At 42.6% G+C, this 11,849-nt stretch overlaps 1 protein-coding gene across 1 annotated transcript; it reads left to right on the top strand.

Annotated features, from left to right (window-relative positions):
• Positions 1-4,842: 4,842 nt before the first annotated feature.
• slc16a3a (solute carrier family 16 member 3a) lies at positions 4,843-7,978 on the top strand. The gene is made up of 5 exons (XM_054608312.1): positions 4,843-5,065; positions 5,543-5,686; positions 6,050-6,663; positions 6,750-6,930; positions 7,575-7,978. The coding sequence occupies exons 1-5, from the start codon at positions 4,843-4,845 to the stop codon at positions 7,976-7,978; spliced, it is 1,566 nt and encodes a 521-aa protein (XP_054464287.1).
• The last annotated feature ends 3,871 nt before the right edge of the window (positions 7,979-11,849 follow it).

Below are 11,849 nucleotides of genomic sequence, written 5' to 3'. Positions count from 1 at the left end.
ACGTCATGATGACTACGTCCACTTCTAATATACAGTCTATGAATTTAACTAGAGAAATAAAAGTGGAAAGGGGCTAGTTGGCTCTCAGTGGCGTGACGGAAACGGGATCTGACATTATTATAATTCTCAAATGACCTTTCCTGGAAACCATAAATGTTTTTAACTACTTTTTGTAAAATCACAATACTTCTTTTAACTATTTTGTATTCTTACACATCTCCTTGCTAGAACTAGTACAGGCCTATAAGTTGTTGGACTGCATTGTGAAGCTGTTTTTTTTACAGCCTTTGAAGACCAATATCTTATAAACTGACATATTATCGCCTTTTATAATCAAAGCTAATATGTTAGCAAGCAATTGCTTATTTACAGATCAAGCAGAAACAGAGCAAAATTAGCATTGATTTAGAGAACTCTTCCAAAAGTCACTCTCTTTAGCTCTGTTTTTGGTCTCCACCAACTTATAGAGAAAGTGGGTTTATCTGAGCTTTTTAATGTAAATGCTGGAACACATAAAAGTTGTGGGCCAACATACTAAAACCATGAGCTGAAAGACGCTAAAAAAGCCCAAATGGCTCATGGACTGTATGGACATTGTCTCCGCAACATCACCCAGAAGTTTCTGAAGAGCCGATGTGAAGCTCAGTGCGGTGACCCTGGCCGTCGCCATCTTGGTAATTACAATGCAGCCAAACTCAAAAAATTAGCATTGATTTAGAGAACTCTTCAAAAGCCATCTTGGTAATTACAATGCAGCCAAACTCAAAAAATTAGCAAAGAGGTGGATGGTGGGTTGAGCCATCCAGCAGAGCAGGCAGCTAGCAGCTAGCAGCTAGCACTATGAAACGGCAGCTACCTTTTAATCTAAGCGGCCACGCCTTCAATTAGGTCTAACTTTAGGCCTTAATATAATTTGAACAGTTGAGTCGTATTAGAATTCCACCCAGTACAGTTGTAACGAACGGGCATACAAGCCATAGAAACCTAAACCGTTTTTCTTACTAGGCTGTAAACATGTTTATATCTGGTGTAAATTTAACTTTGGGCTCTATGGGGATTGACCAATTTCTGGAGTCAGCCTCAAGTGGTCATTTGAGGAACTGCAGTTTTTTGGGCATTTCCGCGTTGCCTTCATTTCTCAGCACTGGTTGACGCTTCGGGGGATGCAAACTCATGTGATATCTTTCCGTGTGTTTTTCACTGCAAGCGACACCTTTCACATTGCATATAGCCATGATTTCCAGTGTTAGCATAAAAAATGTTGATAAGTGCAGCTTGGAAGATCTGCACTATACAGTCTATTCTTACCCTTTCTGATGTGTGTTTCTGTATGAATGACTAACATATCTGGAGGTCGGCGCCAACTTCATACAGCACGTAAAGTGACATAACATTCAACAACATATACATTAGCCTTCTGGGTCAAGAATGATGCTAATAAAAGAACTTGGCCTTGTTAACAGCCAAATGCTATACATATCAATGTGCCATACGCCCCTCAACGTCTAAAGGTGCACTTACCACTGTCCCCCTATTGCCAGCACACTGTTTTCAAATTCAGGATTTTGGGTTGCTTTTACGAAATCAGAAGGTGTACCTAATTTGTTTGCCGAACGAGCTAAGCATCATCCATCAGTTAGATTTTTGGCACCAAGTGTGATATCCAAGGAGACTCAGAGGACGATTTTTATGAGCGTAAATAATATAGTCCAAACAATATCCCCAACAATAAATGCAGGTTTGTTTTTTCCAAAGCTGCGTATGACTGTAATAAAGCAGCATATTGCCCCCGGGGGGACTGGCCCGGGTCACATCACATTCCCGTTATCGAGGCCTGAAATGTTAGTGTTACCCGGAGACACTGGATCGCCGGCTGTTTTGGCCTGAGCCCAGCCTGCGTTTTGGCCCGTGTGACTCGTTCCTTCAGCTCTTCGAGAGGTTGTAGATTAACCTCACTGTCCAAACAGCAGCTGAGTTTTCTGTGCTGCTTCATCTGTAGAAATCGAGCGATAGAGAAGTGCCTCCTGGGATTTTAAGATGTTAACAAATGTGCTACAAAAAATCCTGCAAAACCAGCATTCATGATTTAGACTCATATACACATATGTACGTACATGTATTCTACATGAACCTGCTTATTGAGGTTTTCTCTGCGAGGCGCTAAGTTGTGATTGTGTTGGTAAAAGCTTTGTCTGGCTCCAGAGACCCGAACTATAAATCATCCAGTGCTGGCCCATTACTAAGAATGATAGGTTGCAGTAATTCTCACTTGACGTTCTGGTTACTGCTGGCTTATAAATGACGATGAGGCTGAAATGAATCAGTATATACGTTCAGCTGCTGCATTCAAATGATATCATATCTGTAAATTTGACACTTTTCTTGCCTAAAATTGTTAATAGTAAGTTAATAGTTGTGTGAAAGTTAAAGTGCTTAGCTTTAGGGTGTTTCCAGTAGCGTTACAAGAACAGTGTATTAATTGTAGACCTTTTTATGCATAGTCTGAGCTTAAAGTTACCACGAGGACCTCGAAAGTGGTTGTGAAACAGTCTTAATGTAAAACTGATGCCTCTATATGACCTACACATATGATCCCTTTTATGGGGGATCTTGATCTTGCTTGAGGAGAGAAGTGAGAAGCTACTTTTGTCTTTTTGGATGGTATATCTGCCATCTATCCTGCCAATCTATCATTGTAAACTACATAGTTTACGTTCTGGGAGAATGGAAAGCTCAACAGCCGTAGCAGCTGTAGCAACGATAACTGACAAATGCTGCTCGTTGAATGGCTCTCTCTTTCTGGTTCTTTGTTTTAGGGTCCTGTTGGGTGTCCAATCTCAGTGCTCCTGAAAATCTCCCACCCCAGCTCAGCCAATTAGTGCTGGTACACATCATGCACCACTGTGAAGATTTCTGAGCGGAGCGCGTTGGAACCTGTGTAAGCTTCTCTGACACACCGTTAGCAATCACTTTCCTGCATCCTTATACATTTGGAACTTAAAATGCACAAAACAGCAGGTTTAGCTTAAGCTTTAAAGGTGCTAAGTTTAAAATTCAGAGCATTGATATAGTAGAGTAATGGCATCCTGAGCAGAGAATGAAGTCACTCTCCCCTTGTTTGTGTTGGGATCTGAGCTTCTCTGTGCTTTGTTTGGCTGGACACGCCTGCATTTTATTGCATGTGAATCCCAGTGAGCGTTGCCCCACTGTCTAGCTCAGTGGTTCGATCGAACCCCAGGGATGAGTCACTCTCAGGGGTTCGGCAGACACACACTGCGGTCAAGTGAGCCGCCGCTTTAAAAATGAATGACCGTCTATTCCTTAAGGTGCATTCACACCGAGCGCCCCGTTCCGTGTGAACGCAGCATAACGGTACGGTGGCTTGGGTAGCCCAAAAAGCACGGAGAAAGCTAAAACTTATGCTGCGTTCAGCAGATGACAGCAGATGTCAACGATGAATGCCTCGACGAAATCATTGAACTTCAGCAGAGCCAGCTTCAACAGCAACTCTTCGGAACAACAATGCTCTCAACGTTTTGGTGTCACCAAATCGTACCATACTCTCGTATTGCCAAGAAAGCCCTTGAGATACTCACACCGTTTGTTACAACGTATCTTTGTGAGCAATCCTTTTCGAGGATGGTGGACATGAAAACTAAGAAAAGGAACAGACTTTGCTGCGAAAATGATATGAGAGTGGCACTTGCCAAGGTGAAGCCGCGCATTTCTGAACTTGTATCTGAAAGGCAACAGCAAAAGTCACATTGATTTGCAGTAAATATTCACTGAGTTATGTTTTTGTGTGAAATTCATGTTTTGTTGGTTTTGTTCTTTGCACACAGTGATTCTGTGTGCAACTGATGCATGGTTCATTTTGTGCACTAATAAAATATATACCTATGTTTTGAAGAAATCATATTTTATTTTTCCAATTACGAAGGGTTCGGTGAATGCACTGATGAAGCTCGCAGGGTTCAGTACCTCCAATAAGGTTAAGAACCACTGGTCTAGCTAATTGACGCCGCTCTGCACTGCGCTCATGTGGCGGTTAGCGCTGACAACGGCGCCATGACCAATGACGTTGGCGCAAAAGCCGCTGGCTCAGCCGTTGATATGTAAAGAGCTGTGTGGAGAATCAATATCCTTTAAGAGTTTCTAGCAATTCCAGTCAATGATAATTGTATCGCAATTCATTCACCAAATGTTAATGGTAAAAAGAAATAGTAAAATACATGTCCAATTTGGCTAAATATTTGGGAGCAGTCTAATTGCCAAGGGCCAGTATTCATAGTGCAGAACTGAATTAGATGCACTTCAAGGAGCCTTTTACCCAATTCAGAGTAAATCTATGAATAAGGGACTGCCTCCACACGACTCTCAACATTGCGATGGCTAAGCCGACGGCTAGAAGCTAACGTAGCTGACAGCACGGATAGTGCAAATAACTGCAACAGTGCTAACAAAGCTAACAGTGTTTACATGGGGGGGGACTGAAGGGTTAGCGCTACACTTCCGTGACAACGCTGTCGAAGGGACAATGTTATTTGTGGTAACTGCCATGTGGGTTCAGGGAAGAGTGGCGGCCATTAGCTAGCAAATGGCTCTGGAAACAAAGCACAGGATTACAACGCTCACAGAGGGGAGCTGAGACTTTCTCAGCTCAGGAGACCGTTATTCCACTCCATCTTTACCTAGAAAATAGTTGTTTGCTGCTATATGAACACTCAATTTCGTACGCAGAACCATTAAAGATTAAACTCTATCCAACTGCTTTTGTCTGTCATTTTCATATTTCTTCTAGCTTCTCTGTCTGCCTCCATTAAAACACAGCCCTAGAGCACCATGGGAGGCGTGGCAGTGGACGCGGGTGCAGAGGGGGTGAAGGCTCCAGACGGCGGGTGGGGCTGGGCGGTGCTGGCCGGCTGTTTTGTCATCACAGGTTTCTCCTACGCTTTCCCTAAAGCGGTCAGTGTGTTTTTCAAAGAGCTGATCAGGGAGTTTGGGGTGGGATACAGCGACACGGCCTGGATCTCCTCCATACTGCTGGCCATGCTCTACGGAACAGGTGGGCTGCTGCTTGCTTGAATGGTACATATGGTACAATGCACATACAGCAGGTGGACACAACTGATGAATTATGTAGCTCTGAAAAACTTAAGTGGTTATAGCAGAAACCTGAAAGTTAATATAAATATTATATAATAATATTACTGTTTTAGTACCCGTCCCTTTAAATCCCTCTCCCGAAAAGAAGGGTTTCCGAATATAGGCTGTGTGCATTTCTTCGTGGAATGAGCATCTTGATACACAGTATACTTATTTCACCTAGAACTGCTTTATGATCAAAAGAGACATGGTCATCTCAACAATATGGAACCTTTTTTTGGTAAATATGCTTGATTACTGCCTCACCCCCAGGGTCAGATGAAAAGCTTTCAAAATCTCCAAATCTGACTTATTTACCTGCTGTGTCTCTCACTAATAAAAGAACCAGACCACCCAGACACACACAGCCCGACTGATTGCATTCCACCTTCTCCAGGTCCTCTGTGCAGTGTGCTGGTCAACCGCTTCGGCTGTCGTCCAGTGATGATGGTCGGCGGCCTCTTTGCCTCTCTGGGAATGATCCTGGCCTCCTTCTCCACCAGCATCATCCACATCTACCTCTCTACTGGGGTCATCACAGGTCTGACTGTCTGCTGAAAGTTTATACTGCAAATTCCGACTTCTCCTAACCAAGATGAATGACAAAAACTAGCTTAGGCTCACACCAATCCTTTCAAGCTGACATTAGCAGATGTGACAAATATATGGGGACACATTCTTTTAAAACCTCACAGAAGAAGTTGAGGGTGTAGTTATCCTTTAAAAATAGCAATGAAAGCAAATCACACTGCTGCATATAAACCCATTAGAAGCAGACGGCCCTCTGGACCTTATAAATCCCTATTTGCAAAAAACACTGATGGATCTGAGGGTGTTAGATGGTTAAATGTGTGTTAGTAAAGAAATTCAAAGAATATAAGAATCTTTCCTTCCTTTGCCGCAGGTTTGGGGTTAGCCCTGAACTTCCAACCATCTCTCATTATGCTCAACCGCTACTTCAGTGAGAAACGTCCTCTGGCCAATGGGCTATCGGCAGCCGGAAGCCCCGTGGCACTGTGCTGCCTCTCACCACTGGGCCAGGTCCTCCAGGACAAGTATGGATGGAGGGGTGGCTTCCTCATCTTGGGCGGCATTCTACTCAACTGTTGTGTGTGCGGGGCCCTAATGAAGCCTCTGGTCGCCCCCAAGGTGTTCAACAAGTCCAAGGTCCTGGAACAAGACAACGAAGAAGGAAAAGAGAAGGAGAAGAAGCCCAAAGCCAAGCTGCTGGACTTCTCTGTGTTCAAAGATTGTGGATTTGTCATCTACACTGTGTCAGCGTCCATCATGGTCCTGGGGCTGTTTGTGCCCCCGGTGTTCATCGTGAGCTATGCCAAGGAGCTAGGGAACGAGGACACCAAATCAGCCCTGCTGCTCACCATCCTAGGCTTCATTGACATTTTTGCACGGCCCACGTGCGGCGTGATTGCTGGACTGAAATGGGTGCGGCCTCGTTGCGTCTACCTCTTCAGCTTCGCTATACTCTTCAATGGAATCACTGACCTTGTCGGGTCACAGGTGGGTGAAAGCTTGCTCCTTATGGAACTGGAAAGTCCACAAACGGGCTGCTCTTCATTCATTATGCATTTCATATTTGTTAACAGGCCAAGGACTACACATCACTGGTGGTCTTCTGCATCTTCTTCGGCATCTCCTACGGCATGGTGGGTGCCTTGCAGTTTGAGGTTCTCATGACAATAGTTGGCACTAAGAAGTTCTCCAGTGCCATCGGCCTGGTTCTGCTCATGGAGGCCGTTGCTGTGTTGGTTGGGCCACCTGGTGCAGGTCAGTGTGCGCGATATTAAAACAAAATGTTCCTACTGGAAAAATTACTAACAGCGTGGTAGCGACACTGTGGTAGCGACACCGTGGTAGCGACACCGTGGTAGTGTCACTCAATACAGAACACCGTGGTAGTGTCACCTGTCACTCAAAGCCCCCCTCCCCCTATACAGTTGTCAAAAAAGGAGGAAATTGTTATAGAGACCAAAATGCTTGTTTCTGCTGTTAAGTTAGGCATTTTAACGGGGAGGGGGGGTCTATAGGGATCTGACTAACTTTTGGTGCCTGCAATTTGGCAATTTGAGGAACTGCAGTTTCTGGCACTTCCGCATTGGTTTCATTTTTCAGACCTGGAGGTTGCCGCTTATTACATATTCTCAAAAGATCTGTCTGTATCTACAGTATTGTCTGCGCATCTATATCACACCAAACCCGAGATCCATACAACTCAGTCATATGTTCCTCAATCTTCTCCCCTGTTATTATTAGATACAGTTAGGGCTTTGCTGCCATTCTTGTTGTGACAAATCGACTTTAAGTACTGCAGGTTGGATGATGTTTATACAGAAGGAGTATGTAAACTAGCATTATATCTGTATGTCCTTTTCTATTTCATCCAATAATCTGTTTCCCTGTCTGTCCGTCAGGCCGGCTTCTTGATGCCACCAAGAACTACATGTGGGTCTTCCTGCTGGCAGGAAGCGAGGTTGTCCTCGCAGCCATTGTTCTGGCCACTTGCAACTTCCTGTTCATCAGAAACAAGTCTTCAGCGTCCACGGACATGCTTGAGAACATCACAGTGAAGGACGACGCCAAGACAGAGGTTTGCAGCAAGCCTGCAGAGATGAATGAGGAAGAGGAAAAGGGAGAAAGAGAGGGGCAAGAGAAGGAGACAAAGAAGGAGATGATAAAGGAGGAGGAGACAGACAAAGAGAGAGTAGAGGAGGTCAGGCCAGAGAGTTTAACGGTGGACTCACAGGAAGTGGAACGGTTCTTGAAAGAGCCGCAACAAAATGGCGACATGGCTACCAGTCCAGAAACATGCCTGTGATCAGGGAGTAGATTTTAGTCTATGTTCAAGCCTTTTTATTAAATAGCCCAACAGCAGGATGAGTGAACTTTGAAGTGTTCTAATAATACTAATGGATAGTTGTGCATTCCTCAAAATAAGTGTCTGGCGGGGTGCTGATTGGTGTTACTGCCATGTGAAATAGTAAATGTCACCTCAGCAATATTTCTTCACTAGATGTTTTATAGAATAACTCAATTTTAGCACTGCAATGTTTATAGCAAAATACAAATATTTTATTTTGATGTAGCCACCAGCAAATAAAGTCAATGGGTGATTTAAAGAGATATTCTATATTTCTATCTAAATCCATGGAAACACCATAACTACAGGTGGAAATTAGCTTTTAGCTATATGCTATGACATAAATGTGTTGTGCATTGTCCCTGTTAAATAGAAAAAACCTAATCTGAATCAATTTAACCTACACTCTTGGAAACAAAGAGCATAGAACTATATATGGTTCTTTCGCTTGACCCCATTGTAAAACCCGTTTTGATTCCTGGTAGAATCATTTATAAAGGTTATATCTAGTAGCCCATATAAATAAATATAAATATGAACCATGCTTTCAACAATCCTTGAAGAACTCTTTATTCCAAAAGGGGTTATTTGGATGAAAAGGGTTCTTAATGAAATCCTTTAGTCTCACAAAGAACTCTTGAAAAAAACTTTCTTCAAAGAGGGTTCTCTTTGATGTGACTTCAAATTAAAGTATAGTTAAGCTCATTCATGCATCCTTGCTTAAAAAGTAAAGTTAAAACGCTAATGGCACAGCAACGACTAGCGGGCTAACCACTAACACAAGACAGTCAGGAAAATGCTAGCATAGTCAAACACAGTCACCTTCTGAGCTAGTTAGCAGACTTGCTAACTATCAATTAGCATACCATACCTCAGTATAACGGTTTATACTCTAGCAGAGTTGGGTCAGCATTAGATGATAGTGGATGGTCCATTAAGTTTTGATTAATGCATCATCAGGCTCCGGCTCTCAGGGCAGTCAAACCGTTTGATGTATTTCATAAAAGACTACAGTGCCCGGTTGTTTTTGGAGAGGACAATATGTTTGTAAGCCGTCTTCAAATATTTTTGTTTGCAGCAGGAGCAATGGGCCTGGGGCTGAGAGCCTCAGACAATGTGGCGTATGGTGTAACATGTTTTTAGTTATGGTGTTTTCATGGGATTTGTTGACAGCCAAAAAAGATAGAATCACGCCATCCTAACCCTTTAAAAACGAAAGGCTGCTTTCATGCTTAGAACGTGTTATAAAGAGTCAGAACAGCTTAGTTGTGTGAGTAGGAACCCCTTTCTATTAATGCTTAAAATGCTTAGTGTTTGCTGTGAAAACATTTGAAAGGCTCCCCTCACTTCCTGATCTCATCAAAGTATATTCAAATGTGGTCTGTGCTTTCACAGTTAAGGCGGATTTGATGTTTAAATAAGAAATGGTTCCTGTTGTAAAAAAGTACTAAATGGTAACTAATGGTTGCTACATGCTTGTTGTTGGTCTTGTATAATAGCTTTGTGGATCATGGTTGGGTTAAAAGCAGGGCCAAAATATGTCCCACACAGTAATCGCAACAATTTTGTTATGGTCTTCGTCACCATGTCCCATGTCTTTTAGATGAAGTGTGACATTTAAACTTTAGAGTTTGGGATGCAGTAAGGGGACATGAGTGTGACACTGCAGTGCTGTTGGTAAAAACGTATAGCTACACTCACTCAACAGAGTTTGCCTTGAAAAAAAAGCGCATGGATGTGACCAAGATTAACTGCTGATATCGGGCTTAGCAAGTTGACAATTTGTCCCCCAGTTATCTAACTTTGTGGTCTAAGAGTTGAACAAAATAATAGATAGAAAAGCTGTAGAGATTCAGGCAGACAGACCTGCTAGTGGGGCAAAAAACAGACTAGTTTAGTTAAGCGATGAGGAAGCATTGCTAAACTAAAAATATGCGAATAGTTTTTCCTCGAACCCACGTTGCCCACATGCTTGTATGATATGCACTTTTGCGTGTGTATTCAGTAAAACAGGATATTAAAAGGAAAATGTAGATTATTTATAGCTTGGCTTGATTTTCAGTCGCACAGAAGAGTCTACCTTAACACATTTTAACAGGATTTCCCTCCAACACTGCCCTCACACGTAGTGAAGTAAACGTGAAAGGAGAAAGCATCGCTCTGTTGCCATTATACTACAGGCTGTCATGTGTCTTTCATAGCACTCTCACTGATGTTGGTGGTGCACTTGCAGGGGGGAAAAAACACATTAAATAACTCAACAGCTGCGTGAGTGATGCATCTATCAGTATCCATGGTGACGGATGATTTCTCCGTTGCAGACTAGCACATGGGACTTCCTGTGAAGTGTCACTCATGCTTAGCAAGGGGCCATAATGTCTTAAATTTATCATTCAACGGCGAGGCTGGTCAGCCGAACAAGTTACCAAAACAACGGTGTGTTCCTTTAACAATACACCTGCAATATATGCTATGGGTAAAAAATATGTATTTTATTTTTTTAATGCTTCTATATGCCTGGTCATTAAATATTGTATTTATTTTCAGATGTTATAGATTATTTTATTCTAATGTAAGACAGCTGAATACCATGTTCCCACATAGCTTAATTTTGTTCTGTCTCGTAAAAAACATGAACCACTGTGATTTAACTGTGCAGTATGTGCATCTACTTGTGATAAATCTGTCCGACAAAAACCTCATGTCTGATCCTTGTACATTTGTGTGTGTGTATTTATATATATATAGATATAGATACATACACACACAAATTCTTACTGAATGTCATTGGTATCAGTCGAAACAGACTGAATTGTTCTCTGTGAAAACAAATATAAACATACAGTGGGTACGGAAAGTATTCAGACCCCTTTAAATGTTTCACTCTTTGTTTCATTGCAGCCATTTGCTAAAATCGAAAAAGTTCATTTTTTTTCGCATTAATGTACACTCAGCAACCCATCTTGACAGAAAAAAACAGAAATGTAGAAATTTTTGCAAATTTATTAAAAAAGAAAAACTGAAATATCACATGGTACAAGTATTCAGACCCTTTGCTGTGACACTCATATTTAACTCACATGCTGTCCATTTCTTCTGATCCTCCTTGAGATGGTTCTACTCCTTCATTGGAGTCCAGCTGTGTTTAATTAAACTGATTGGACTTGATTAGGAAAGGCACACACCTGTCTATATAAGACCTTACAGCTCACAGTGCATGTCAGAACAAATGAGAATCATGAGGTCGAAGGAACTGCCCAAGGAGCTCAGAGACAGAATTGTGGCAAGGCACAGATCTGGCCAAGGTTACAAAAGAATTTCTGCAGCACTCAAGGTTCCTAAGAGCACAGTGGCCTCCATAATCCTTAAATGGAAGAAGTATGGGATGACCAGAACTCTTCCTAGACCTGGCCGTCCAGCCAAACTGAGCAATCGTGGGAGAAGAGCCTTGGTGAGAGAGGTAAAGAAGAACCCAAAGATCACTGTGGCTGAGCTCCAGAGATGCAGTAGGGAGATGGGAGAAAGTTCCACAAAGTCAACTATCACTGCAGCCCTCCACCAGTCGGGGCTTTATGGCAGAGTGGCCCGACGGAAGCCTCTCCTCAGTGCAAGACATATGAAAGCCTGCATAGAGTTTGCCAAAAAACACATGGAGGACTCCCAAACTATGAGAAATAAGATTCTCTGGTCTGATGAGACCAAGATTGAACTTTTTGGCGTTAATTCTAAGCGGTATGTGTGGAGAAAACCAGGCACTGCTCATCACCTGCCCAATACAATCCCAACAGTGAAACATGGTGGTGGCAGCATCATGCTATGGGGGTGTTTT

This window comes from Anoplopoma fimbria, chromosome 11, assembly GCF_027596085.1.
Source record: "Anoplopoma fimbria isolate UVic2021 breed Golden Eagle Sablefish chromosome 11, Afim_UVic_2022, whole genome shotgun sequence".
Taxonomy (NCBI): Eukaryota; Metazoa; Chordata; class Actinopteri; order Perciformes; family Anoplopomatidae; genus Anoplopoma; species Anoplopoma fimbria.
The sequence above is the reverse complement of the archived record's forward strand: the minus strand, read 5'-3'. Positions and strand labels throughout refer to the sequence as shown.

Coding starts and splice junctions, on each gene's coding strand:
- slc16a3a (XM_054608312.1), top strand. CDS start 4,843: ATGGGAGGCGTGGCAGTGGACGCGGGTGCAGAGGGGGTGAAGGCTCCA. Junction 5,687..6,049: donor CTCTACTGGGGTCATCACAG/GTCTGACTGTCT, acceptor CCTTTGCCGCAG/GTTTGGGGTTAGCCCTGAAC. Junction 6,664..6,749: donor CTGACCTTGTCGGGTCACAG/GTGGGTGAAAGC, acceptor ATTTGTTAACAG/GCCAAGGACTACACATCACT.